General features: G+C 42.5%; 1 protein-coding gene across 1 annotated transcript in view; it reads left to right on the top strand.

Moving 5' to 3' along the window:
• Positions 1-13,965, top strand: part of LOC140496086 (tripeptidyl-peptidase 2-like) — a 134,982-nt gene that overhangs the window by 68,737 nt on the left and 52,280 nt on the right. Inside the window, exons 11-14 of the mRNA XM_072595620.1 lie at positions 1,314-1,462; positions 4,545-4,660; positions 8,019-8,190; positions 11,503-11,660. Of these exons, the coding sequence (XP_072451721.1) occupies positions 1,314-1,462; positions 4,545-4,660; positions 8,019-8,190; positions 11,503-11,660 (595 nt within the window). The remainder of the gene's footprint in view (positions 1-1,313; positions 1,463-4,544; positions 4,661-8,018; positions 8,191-11,502; positions 11,661-13,965) is intronic.

The raw sequence follows: 13,965 nt of genomic DNA, 5'->3' as shown, positions 1-13,965 counted from the left end.
CTGCTGTCTCTCAGCACCAGGCACCCGGGCTCGATTCCACCCTCGGGCAACTGTCTGTGTGGAGTTTGCACATTCTCCCCGTGTCTGCATGGGTTTCCTCCGGGTGCTCTGGTTTCCTCCCACATTCCAAAGATGTGCAGGTTAGGTGAATTGGCCACGCTCAATTGCCCATAGTGTTAGGTGCATTAGTCAGGGGTAAATATGGGGAGTGGGTCTGATTGAGGTCGGTGGGTCCCTTTGGAGGGTCTTGTTGAGCTGAAGGGCCTGTTTCCATACTGTAAAGAATCTAATCTAATCTACATACATGGGGAATCTTTTGAGAGGTGTCTGTATTTTTCATGGGTTCCTGGACTTATGTCAGTATTTACAGGGGGTCTTTACGGATGCACCAATATTTCATGGACCAAATAGTCATTAAAGTTAATAATTTCATCAGTACTTACATATTGAAAAGTTTGAAAGCAGTGGAAAGACAGAATGGAGAAGAGGTTGAGAAACATTGAGTCAGGTGATCCAGGCTGTGTTTCAGTAATGGTCCTTGCCATTGCTACCTTGCCAATATACTGCCAACTCCTAACTCCTGGTGGCAATTGAATCATTTAATGGGCCAGTGCTTGCAGTTGAAATCAAAGACAGAGAATGTTGGAAAAATGCAGCTGGTCTGGCAGCATTAATGGAAAGAGAAACAGGGTTAGCGTTTTGAGTTTGGCATGACTGCTTCAGAATTCCCCCAAACGTGTGATTGGGATCCCAAGTTAGTGCGCGGGTGATCCACCTTTACTGCACACAGTCCATGACTATCATCACTTTGTGTGGAGTAACCCTCTGGCTCTCTCCACCTCGTTATCACCTCCTTGTGTCTCCTCTCCAGCTTCAGGTAGCCTATCTTCATAAATTAAAACAATGATTAGATTAGATTAGATTACTTACAGTGTGGAAACAGGCCCTTCGGCCCAACAAGTCCACACCGCCCCGCCGAAGCGCAACCCACCCATACCCCTACATTTACCCTTTACCTAACACTACAGGCAATTTAGCATGGTCAATTCACCTGACCTGCACATCTTTGGACTGTGGGAGGTAACCGGAGCACCCGGAGGAAACGCACGCAGACACGGGGAGAACGTGCAAACTCCACACAGTCAGTCGCCTGAGGCAGGAATTGAACCCGGGTCTCTGACGCTGTGAGGCAGCAGTGCTAACCACTGTGCCACCGTGCCGCCCACAAATGAACCTTGGTCCAAAATAATGTATCTTTACTCGACCTCTGCCAAGGCCAGCATTGAGCTAACCAATTCTTTTTGATTGATTAGTGTTGATGGAGCATTGGGAGTGTGTATCACTGCTCCAGGTGGAGCCATAGCATCAGTCCCCAACTGGACACTTCGAGGCACTGAACTGATGAACGGAACTTCAATGTCCTCTCCTAATGCCTGTGGAGGCATTGCTCTGCTGATCTCAGGTACAGTCCTTAATACTCTGGGGCTTTGATGGTAAAAATGGGGGAGGATCTGCATGCAGTTTCAGATTTCATTGCTCATTCTGCTTCTGTATCAGAAGTGTGTGTATTGCTTCAACTGTTTGTATTCAAGCCAGCGTAGCTTACGTTGATAAATCAAACATCCACCTGAGATACCAGGCTGCCTCTGCTGCTTGTGTTACTTTAAAGAATGCTAAATCATTCTGTTTGCTTCCATCTGTACTCTCTCAAAATCTGGAACTACAGTTATTTAGTCATATTTTTCTTGGTTTTTGTCAAAAAAAAATTCTTTAAAAGTGTTTCATCCTGCACTGACCAGGAGAATTTGCAAGAATCCCAATTAAATAGGAAACAAATATATATATTTGAGGGAAGAGTACTGATTTGGTTTTCAAGTGGCTTATGATTGATAGAGACAAACGCCATGGAGAATGCACCAGTTAATGATGATTGACAGTTAAGTATCAGGCTTTGTTAAAATTTAAACCAGGCAGCTTGAGTGGTCATGGTCAGGAGTCACATGACATCAGATTATAGTCGAACAAGTTGATTTCAAATCACAAGCTTTCAGAACACTGCTCCTTCACTAGGTAAAGTGAAGAGAAGCACACAGGCACAAAACGTACCAGCAAAGAGATCAAAATATTGTACAAGAAGTTTGATGGAGTGTTGCCATGCTGAATAACAAATCTCTGCAGCTGATCGAAAGTGTCAGACAGTGAGAGTAAAGTGGCTCCGCATTTGATTGGTCACTGCATTGCTGTGGGAAATGAATCAGTCATTCAACCAATAGGCTGTCATGTATTTTGTTGAGTTGAAACTAGTGCAGTGATTCCACCGTTGGACATTATTTGCTAAATAATCTTGAGTGTATGACGAATTACATTGACAACCACTTCAGAATTGTTATGCTCGCAGTATGTCAGACTTACATGAAATGAAAACTACATACATGAATACGCAGGGCCTTGTGTGTTGTAGACAGAGCATGTACTACACTGCAACTTGGCTCAGTCAGAGCTAAATACACTATACTATGACTAAGTGCAATTGCACGAGTGATTTGTAAAGCAGCATAATTGTCTCTCACTGTTGAGTTAGTACAGCAATCACAAAGTCAGTGAGGTGACCTTATTATGCAGGACCCCAGGAAAGATGTGGAAATAATCCCTTATGGAAATAGGGACCATATAAAATGGCCTGTAATAAATCCAGCTGAGAGTTCAATAGAAATGTTTTTGCCAAGAGAATTGCGAAAACATGGAATTCGCTATCATTGGGCATGGTTGAATTTTACATTGTCGTTAGTTTTCAAGTCGTTAGGTAAACACATGAAGGATAAAGGATATTAAGGGGATGAGATGAAGTAGAATGGAGAGTGCTTATAGCAAGCATGAATATTGACATAAGCTAGTGGGCCAAGTGATTATCCCTGCTTTGCAAAGTTCTTTGTAGTTCTATATATCAATGCATACTGCTGATGGTCCTCAATATATATCATGCAGTGTTTTCATATAGATGAGTTGAAAACTTCATTCTGAACAGGTAATCCCAGCAAAGATGCAATTGAATAGATTAAATTCATACTTTGAAATCAGCATTCGTTCACTGGCATTTGTCTACATTAGCTGGTTTAATTCCAGTCACACGCTTGGCTATGAGTGAAGAGGGCTGTACGGAGTTGCGTTGATGTGTCGAGGTCCCCATCATGAGATGTAGCTGCTCAGAAGTTTGAGGGTCAAGTGGTGATAAGTAAAAATTGGCTCTTAAAATTGAGACCGTTTTACTAAGTCAGTGTGAGTGGCCAGATTGTTACTAGGTTTAAATCTGCATATTTCCATACTTGGAGTGAATTAAATCTAGCATGCTGTCATTTTAACTTAATAATTAATTTATACATTAATAATTGATAATGGATTTATTATTAAATAATTGAGCAAGCTATAACTTTTGTGCACAAAACTATGAAACTTTAAACATTTATGGAAAAGTGACAGATGTGGTCATTACTATCAGACACAATTATGTAAAATTTGCAACATAGAACCACCCACAGTATGAACACAATGCACCTGCAAGGGCAATTTCTCAGGAAGTGTTGGGTGTTATGCTCAGTAATTTACGTTGGAATCAAATCCAGACCTCCTCCTGCAGTGCACAGTTTCCCTAAGGTTCCAGTGAAATTTGGTATTTCTGCAAGTCTTCCATTAACAGGTACGTGAATGTCATGTCAAGTAAGAGTTCACATCCATCAGGCATGATTAAAGGAAGATTAAAATTCCAAGCTGAGTGCCATTGTTAGACCTGAGAGTAAGCCAGACTGTCCCTGAAACAAAATAATCTCTCTCAAATCAGTGAACTGTCCTGACTTATTGACTGCTCAGCAGTGGGTAGAGTTTGGTTAGTTGGAGATTTGTGGTGTGATTTAATGTCTCCCCCACCTGACAGCATGCAATACACTTTAGCTGCAGCTGCTGGAGAAGGCAGCTCGCTACCACCTTCTTGGGGGCAATTAGGAATTGGCGATAAATGCTGGCCCAGCCAATGATACCCACATTCAAAGAATAAATATGAAAAATTTGAAGGCATGGACATGCTATAATCTTGATGGTAACCCCTTTATAAAGGTGAATCTTGTTGGCACTGCAATATTACTGAAATGGAGGGAAGTATAAATAACCTTACCTCGGTTTATAACTACAACATTGAATTGCATCTTATAACTGAGAAATAGACCATGTAACACAATGGGTTTATACCAATGGTTATGTTCCATATGACTCTCCTCTTAGTCATATTTCAGCCAACCGACAGAAGTTCCTTTCTCCCTTGTGTATCTAGCTTCTTAAATGCATTAAAGCTGTCACCTTGCCATGTTGAGGCAGGATCTACATCTTCTCCATGCTTGAGTTTAAAAAAACCAATTCTCTGTACTGCTTATTGGATTTATTAATGGCAATCTTACATTTACCTTTTATGCAAAATGATTTGTGCTATGTTGCATTTTATGTGAATACTTATATTAGCAATACTTATATTGATGTTCTTCCCATCAACACTTTAGCATTGAAAGCAAATGGCATTTGTTACACTACACACTCAGTGCGACGTGCTCTGGAGAACACAGCACTGAAAGTGGAGGATGTTGAAGTTTTTGCACAAGGCCATGGGATCATTCAGGTAAATCAACCAAGTTAGCAATCGTTTTAGACATCTTTGCTAAGTCACTAATATTGCGGTAGCTCCAGTCACTCTCTGGTTCAGGAATTAATTCGAAACCTTTTTTAAAAAAGCTGAAGTGAGCTGGTGATTAGTTCATCGCTTGAGTCTGTGTTCCTCTCATAACTAGAAGTGTCTATCATTTCTGACAGTCAGCAGCCACCCATCAGTTTATGGTGATCTCTGCTGCCTGTATTCTAACTGACACCAACCTGCATTTCTTCATCACCCCTGTAACTCTCAATTCAATTACATCTCCATCTTCAGAATCTCATTGTTTCTATCATTTCACAGGTCTCACCCCCTGACTATCTCTTTGACCATTCCAGTTTGTAAACATCTCTGCACTTGTCCCATTCAGGTTCCTTGTGCTTCCCAACTTGTTTTATCCCACCACTGGTGGCTATGATGTAAACTCTCTCGGGGCCTTAAAACTCCAGAATTCCCTTCCTAAAGCAGTCCATCTTTCAATCTTCCCTCAAAACACTCCTTAAAATTAGATTTTGATTCATCTATCCTCATACCTCCTTGTGTGCCTTGGAGTCAATTTTGACACGTAATCATCCCTGTGAAGGCACTTGGAATATTTTGCTACATTATCGACATTTATAGATTCAAGCTGTTGTGATGTTATTGACAATGCTTCAATAGTCTGATTACCCAACTACACCCCTTTCTCAGCTCTTCTACTCCTGAAATCCTCATTCATTTCAAGAGCACTAGAATACAAGAGCAGGGATGTACTGCTGAGGCTGTAGAAGACTCTGGTCAAACTGCAGTTGGAATATTGTGAGCAATTTTGGGAAGTGCTGGCTTTGGAGAGGGTCCTCAGGAGGTTTACCAGAATGATTCCAGGGACGAAGAGCTTGACATATGAGAGCAGATGTGGAGATTAGATCTGTACTCAGAGTATTGCAGGATGAGAAGGGATTTCTTTGCATTTCGCTGAGATGTCTGGATAGAGTGGAAGTGGCAAAGATGCTTCTGTTAATAGGAGAGGCTAAGAGTCGAGGGTACGGCCTCAGAATAAAGGGACGATCCTTAGAACTGAGTTGAAGAATTTCTTCAGCCAGAAGGTGGGGAATCTATCAAACTCATTTTCTACAAGAGCTGTGGTGACCAAGTCATTGAGTGTATTATAACAGATAGGTTTTTGATTAGTCAGGAGATCGAGGGTTGCGGGAGAAGGCAAGAGAATGGGATTGAGAAACATATCAGCCATGATTGAATGGTGGACTGAATGGCCTGATTCTCCTCCTGTGGCCTGCTCTAATGGTCTCATTCATGCCTTTGTTACCTCGACCATCTACGAATTGGAAGTCGTCTGGATTCTACTGGCCGTGTCTTAAGTCACACCAGGTCCTGTTTCCTGATGACCCCATGCCCTCTGGTCTACGCTGACACCCTGGTCATGCAACATCTTGATTTCTTCATTTTAGAATTTACCCTTGCTTTCGAATATTTCCACGACCTTGGTCCCCTCCTTTCTCACTGTGATACGCTCCAGTCCTGAAAACCCACCCCTCACAACACTGAGATATATGCTCCAGTCTCATTATGACCATGTGAACTCCACCATTTAACTGCCTATATCTTAGTCTCTGCTCCTTTCCAAAACAAAACATTTTACAAGTCTTTTTTCCATTCAGGTGACAATTATCTTTGTTGGTGTTACTCATGAAACGCAATTTGATATAAAGTTTTCATCGACGATGATCAGTTTGTTGGGTGAATGTATTAAAGATTATGAAGCAAAAATTAATTAGTGAAGTTGAGGTTCAGATCAGCCGTGACCCACTTGAATGATCTCCCGTGTCTGTGTTTAACAGACGAGAGCAGTCTGGTTTGATAGGATAGTAATAAAAATAGTGAGAAACAAAGACAATTCCTGCTCATTAGATCAGCAGTTTGATCTCCGGCAGCAAATGTAATCAAACTCACCCAGTCTTCACCTCTTCCACTTTCCTCATTCTGAATGATTTATTGCTTTATCTCTGGCTGTAGGTTTGCTCGCTGAGCTGGAAGGTTCATTTCCAGACATCTCATCACCCTGCTAGTTAACATCTTCAGTGGGCCTCAGGTGAAGCACTGCTGATAGTTCCTGCTTTATCTCTCCAGTTTGAAGGTTAGGAACTAGAATCAGAGATCATGGAGCACAGAAGGGAGGCTGTATGCTGGCTCTTCAGACATTTTAATTAGTCCCATTCTTTGTCATTTCTCCATAGTCCTGAAACTTGTTCCCCTTTGTGAACACTGATCTCACTCTCATTAGAAAGTTCCCACTGAATCTGTTTCCACTGCACGTTCTGAACCATCACACTTGCTTTTTTTGCCAAATAATTTAAAACTCTGTTCTTTGGTTATGGACACGGCTGTGTGATAACAGCCATTTCCCCCAATTTGTTCTGTGAAACCTCTCATAATTTAAATTATGTCGATCTTCAGCCTTCTCCACTTGAATCTGCATATAATTCAAATATCTCAACACTGGTGCCATCTGAGTAAATCTCTCGATTACCCTCCCTAAGATCTTGATGTCCTTTCTGAATGAAATGTGGATTCCAGAAGTGTTCTAGCTGTGGACAAACAAGTTTCTCAGTTTCCATCTGGTCAGAGCTGTCTGGTCAGGGCAGTATTCAATGGTAATGACGAAGGAAAATATGTGCCGTGTATGTAAAACCATGAAACATAGGAACAGAAGTCGGCCATTCAGCCTTTAGAATCTGGCCTGCCATTCAATGAGATTATGGTTGATCTGATCATCCTCAACTCCACTTTTCTTCCATTTCCCCATAACCCCTAATTCTCTTACTGATGAAAAATCTGTCTGTCTCAGCCTTTAATAATCTCAGCTCTCTGCGATAAAGAATTCCACAGATTCACTACATTCCAAGAGGAGAAATGCCTCCTCGTCTCTTTCCTAAATGAGTGATGCTTTATTCTGAAATTGTCCGCCATGGTCCTGGATTCCCCCACAAAGGAAAACAACCTTTCTGCATCTACCTAGTCAGATTCTTGAAGAATCTTGTATCTTTCAATAAGATTAGCCCTTATTCTTCTAAGCTCCCATGAGTACAAGCGCAATCTACTTAACTTTCCTCACAAGGCAGCCTATCCATACCCAGGATCAGCCTAGTGATCCTTTTCTAAACTGCCTCCAGTGCCAGTAAATCTTTAGTACACTTATCAGTTGACTAGTTTCAGGTCAGGCACAGTGCTAGTTAGCCAGTGATGTGAGAACTGCTACCCAGCACAGCGACTGGAGTTTCCTGGTGACTGGGTTTCCATCCTAACAGTGTGTTTAATTTTTCCCGAGCAGATCGAAAAGGCCTATGACTACCTCAGCCAAAATGCCTCAGTAAAATGTCACCAGTTGGGTTTCAGCATCAAAATATTGCACCTTCGTGGAATCTACCTCAGGGACCCAGCATACCTGTCAGTGCCAATCGACTTCTCTGTTTCTGTGGAACCAGTGTTTCCGGAAAATGCAGGTATGGAAAACATTAATGCAAGAAGCTTGTGAGATTTTCCAGTCTGTGGTTTGAGGGGTTTTAATGGACTGGTGGCTGTTTGATTCGAGTTCTTTCCCATGACACATTAACAGGAAGGCCCATTTAACGGGACGTGAAATTATGCCCAAGATAGCAACGAACCATTGTCTGTGCAGTGCCCTGGGGCATGTCAGAAATCTGATGAGGCTGTTAATAAGTGCAGAGATGTTTCATCTTAAACTTATACTTTACTTTTGGTGCCAAATATTTATTGTTTCCAATTAGCAAAAGTGTGCAGTTGTCCTTTTCACTCCTGTAGTCAAAAACCTCCTCTAACGCTTTATCGACCTGTCCACTTCTAACCCATGACATGACTGTACCCCTCCAGCCTAATCTCCTGACATCTGTGATGTGAACCCCTCCACCTTCATCTCTGGGGCTTCAGCTGGACTTGAATGTCTTCCCCTTCCCACATCAGTTCACAGGCTGAGGCTGCCTCTATGCCACGGCCGTCTGGCCCAACCACTGAGCAGGCAGAGTACAATAAGGGAGTTTGCCTCCCATCCAGTCCCAAACCTGATACCGTGCAACCAGAGGGTTCTTTTTTTTTAACATAACTGTAGGTGATAGGCTTCCAAAGAGTATGCCAGCAAGAAGCAAAGCATTGGAAATTCACAATGGTTGCAGTTTCTACCTGTGAGAAGAGTTATTGAATTTCAAGTATTGAACACAACAATTAGGAGATTATTCAATTATTTTTTAACAGGCACCTGATTGATTGTTCAAACAAACTAGTCATTTCACTTCAGAACTGAGAGTATTGCTGCTAAATTTACAGATGACACAAAGTTAGGTGGAGGGACAGGTCATGTTGAGGAAGCGGTTGGCTACAGGAGGACTTGGACAGATTAGAAGAGTGGGCAAAGAAGTGGCAGATGGAGTACAATGTGGGAAAGTGTGAGGTTATGCACGTTTATTGGAAGAATAGAGGCATGGATTAATTTTCTAAATGGAAAATGGCTTCAGAAATCTGAAGCACAAAGGGACTTGGGAGTCCTAAATCAGAATTCTCTCCTGGTAAACATGCAGGTTCATTTGCCAGTTAGGAAGGCAAATGCAATGTTAGCATTCATTTCAAGAGGGCTGGAATGCTAACAAAGATGTACCACTGAGTCTGTCTAAGTCTCTGGTCAGACCGCATTTGGAGTATTGGGAGTAGGTTTGGGCCCCTTTTCTAAGGAAGGATGTGTTGGAATTGGAGAGGGTCCAGAGGATGTTTGCAAATATTATCCCAAGGATGAAAGGCCTGTTACATGAGGAGTGGCTGAGGACACTGGATCTGTATTTAATGGAGTTTAGAAGGATGAGAGGCCTGGATGGAATGGACACAAAGATGATGTTTCCGCCAGTAGGAGATACAAGGATTTGGGGGCACGGCCTCGGAGTAAAGGAGCAACCCTTTAGAACGGAGATGAGGCAGAATTTCTTTAGTCAGAGAATAGTTAATCTGTGTAACTCATTTGCCACAAGAGCTCTGGTGACCAAGTCATTGAATATATTTAAGACCGAGATAGAAATGTTCTTAATTGGTAAGGGGATAGGGGGTTATGGGGAGAAGGCAGGAGAATGGGGTTGAGAAATCTATCAGCCATGATTGAATGGCACATCAGAATCCACGGGCCAAATGGCCGAGTTCTGCTCCTTAGAACATAAGACCTTAAGATATAGAAGAGATAATATCTCATTTAATGCAAAGCCTTTAGTGACCTGATGCCATTCTATCGTGCTTGGAGGTCTTGACGAATAGTTCGAGTGTAGGTAAGAGACCAGAAGGGGGGGGGGGGGGGGGGTCCAGGTGGAGGGAAAGTGTTGGCGGTAGGTAAAAGAGTCTGTGGGACAGGGAGAGGACTCGAGCAAAGAAATGGGCAGGGAGGCAAACCCAACAGAAGAAGAGTGCAGTGTCATTTTGTGGGGGTGCAGGGGGATAAAACCAAGACCTTTGCTCAGTACAGAATGTTCAGCATCAGAGTGTGGAAGGTCAGAAGGGATAGTAAATACATGACAGGAGATGGGGTTAGGAGAGGTGTTGGACTCAGAGGGAAAGGGTGGGGGAATTAATGTTCCAGAGGGCTGTGTTATCTCTTAACTAGTTGCATCTTATGTTCTTCAGTGCCTTAAAGGAAAATAAAAAGTTTCTTGTTAGCACATCAAATAAGCCAGAGGATGAAGTGGATCTTGGGGTGGTGGTGCAGGGCAGCTCTGAGCCAATGTGAGGTGGAGAGAGAGTGTGTCTGACAACGCATAGCACTGAGTGTGGATCTCAGGATGCAGCGAGAGCAGCTGCCTCAGGAGTGTTGTACATCACAGAGATACCTGTGATCCTGGGTGGATTCAAAACACAAAGGATGAAACTCCAATCAGAATCCACGTGGAGTGAGTCTGAGTCAGAGGCACTCACTGAGGAACCTGATGTGACAGTGGAAGCAGGCTTTGGCAAATAACTTGTCAAACACCAAGAGTGACAACAAAAGTAATGTTGGTGAACAAGAAAAACGGTTAGAATGGGAATCCTGTCAGGGAGAGGAGCAGAATGTCTTCAAGGTGGGCATACCTGAAAGAGATATGGCAGTGAGTTAAACACTAAACAAACAAAAATCAAAGAACTACAGATGACAGTTATTATGGGTTATTGGCTAGGACAGAAGAGAAGCTGAATAAGTGATCAAGAGAGCTGAGGGTAGCAGAGAATAAGTAGCGTGTGCCATTCATTATGCTGTCATTTATTCACCTTTCCATATCTCTGTCTCTCTGGGCTCCATCTCAACTTATCCATTACCTTCCCCCCTACCCCAGCCTTGTCTTCAGCTTAAGTACAAGTTTTTCCTCGCTGTTATTAGTTCTGCTGATGGGTCACTGGACTCGAAACATTAACTCTGTTTCTGTCTCAGCAAATACTGTCGGAGTTGCTGAGTCTTGTCAGCAATTTCTGTTTCTGTTTCGGAACTTCAGCATCTGCTGTTCTTTGTTTCAATCTAGTAATTTTTATCAAATTAATTTTAAGATAAATGTTGGCCAGAACATTTGCAGAGACCTCTGCTAATCTTCCTTTAAATGGTAGAATCTTTCATGTCCAGCCTAAAGGCCTGACAGGGCCACAGTTTAAAATCCCATCTGAAGGATGGCACATCTAACAACAACACATCCTCAGCACTATACTGGAACATTAGCCTCGATCTTTGTTCTTAAATCCAGGCTTGAGGCAGCTATTTGACACTGAGGTTCAGGTATCCTTGTTTTATTTCATATGCACAGAGCACAATGAGAAGATAGCTCTTCAGATACATCTAGCTTTGACTTGCAATGCATCGTGGGTGCATATCCCCTCACATCTGGAGCTGATGAACCAATCCCGCCAGGTGACTGTCAGGGTGGATCCTCGAGGACTCAAGGAAGGGCCACACTTCACTGAGGTCAGTTGAATGTGATTTCCTTGATGTGTGATCACTTGACACCTTTGTGCTCGATGGCACAATGTTTTGTGGTTTTTGTTTCACTTGGTGTTCTGTTCTTGGTTAGCATATGGTTGTAATTGTCAAATCATCTACTTTGGTTATGTTTGTTACGAATAAATATTGACAAGAACACAGGTGAAACTGCCTCACTTCTGTTCTAAGTGATGGAATCTTTTTTGCCCATTTAGGCAGATGAGGAATGGTTTAACATTTCATCTAAAAGTTGACACATCTGTCAGTACAATGATCTGTCGGTACTGCACTTCAAGTGGTACATTTAAAGGTTGCAAGGATCCCTGCACAGCTGTTTTCCATGGCTGTTATGAGGACCCAACAGAATTTGCTGTCTGTCAGCCAGATACGTGCCTGCAGTTGGGGCTTCTTAGCCTTTGAAGGTGAAGAAACTAACTCAGAGCTGCCAACTAATCCGGTGGCCTGCTTCAGTTCTAGTAAGTGGTGACCAGACTGAAACAACAGGAGGTCAGATGCTGCAGCCAGTGAGGGAGGCTTCAGGAATCAGGCAGGTGAGGTGAATATACTGGAGCCAGTTAGTGGGGTGGAAGTGGACTGGATGAGTTATATTGGGGGGGGTGCGGCGGTCAGGATGTAACATGGACCTCCGGATTCATCTCCACACACCATCAACCCTCCAGGTAAGATGCCAAATTGACACCCCCCACCCACCATTAATTGAAGGAGGCATTGAGAGCTCTACTCAGCATCTTCAGGTACATTTCCATGGCCTGCCTACACCCCTAGATGCATCCCTGTGAGAAAGGGGATCAGCAATTAGCTCCTGGAGTGTCTGGTATTCATGTCTGTGGGATAGGATGTGAACCTATGACCTTGTAAGTCAAAGTGAGAGCATTAATGACTGAGATATAGCTAACATTAATTAAATACTTGAGATTGTGACTTCATATTTGACAATTTCTGATTGAGAGACCAAATGTGGAGCTTTACTGATTCAGTCTGTGCAATCAGTAAAGAATCAGGCTGAGAAATCGAGTGGAAATTCATTGTTATGACTTCGTTCAAGACCAGTGATAAAAGGAAAAACCACAAATCCCATTATTTATGTAAGAACAAGGCGACAACTGTTTCGAGGAAAAGAGTTTTACTCTACAGGAGTCAATGAAATACTATCCAGCGTACATGTCTGTCAGCTAAAATCCAGAATCTACCCAAGTTAAATATGAATTTACAGGCAAAGAGTCATAGAGGTGTACAGCACGGACCCATTGATTATAAATTACTGATTAAGTGGCAAATGCAACCAAGACAGGTCTTATAAGTGGGCTTGGCAGACCATTTCGCACATATGTCATCAATCTCAGCCAAGAAGTCTTACAAAGCTCAGTCTTCCTCACAGAGAATTTCAACTTCCCTTCTACAACTTAGCCTGATTGGCAACCAACCTGAGTTCCATGGATGTATTGTTCACCCGAATCAACTTTGCTAATAACAGACTGGATGGCGTAGATCCACCAAAGTTACCTTTAACTGAAATGGGTGCGGACAAAGCTGGGCTTGTCTGTTCTCAGCTTCTGTCATCTTCAGTCTGCCTGTACTGCCCCATTGGGATCACCGTCTCTTAATGGCTGAGTTCTCTTTATGTCTTTCAACCAGTTTCAATACACCCAAGTATTCCAGTCTCCGTTTTAGTCTTATTTTCCGTACACTGAAAAGATTAGTTTTCTTGCTTGGTTTTCCTTTTCAGTTCGTGTCGGAGTGAAAAATACACACTTTGAAACTTGTCATGCCTCAATGGTGCAGTTTGCTGGAAATCAATCCAGAGTTATCACGAAAGTTACAAGTTCTATAAAAGTATGCAGAATTATCTCATGTACCTGACTTTTTAGATGCAGGTTGACAGAAAACACAGTCCAGATTTCTGTACTGAACAAGAATTGCTATTTATTTCAGATTATAGCTACATGTAAATAATTCTACTTAGAACTGTAATTCCCTTATAACCCCTCTTCCCCGCCACCGCCAATGACAACACACCTGTAGACAGGCAAAAAAACAAAATTTGCTATTAAGGGTGAAGGGAAAGGTGGGAAGGAAGTTAATTGGAACATGTCTAGAGGATTTGCTGAGATGATCCTTTTGATTTGACAGAATGTGCTGCTGCTCAATCTCTTTCCTTGAGGGATTTTCATTTGCTTGTGGGATGCACAGAGTGACTGGTTCACAACTTATAAAGTCTCTGACTCATTGGTCAAAAGCAGTGGTTTACAGCAACTAATAAAGAATAAAC

The sequence above is a fragment of the Chiloscyllium punctatum genome, chromosome 25 (assembly GCF_047496795.1).
Source record: "Chiloscyllium punctatum isolate Juve2018m chromosome 25, sChiPun1.3, whole genome shotgun sequence".
Lineage (NCBI taxonomy): Eukaryota > Metazoa > Chordata > Chondrichthyes > Orectolobiformes > Hemiscylliidae > Chiloscyllium > Chiloscyllium punctatum.
Note: the sequence above shows the minus strand (reverse complement) of the source record. Positions and strands in the feature narration are given on the sequence as shown.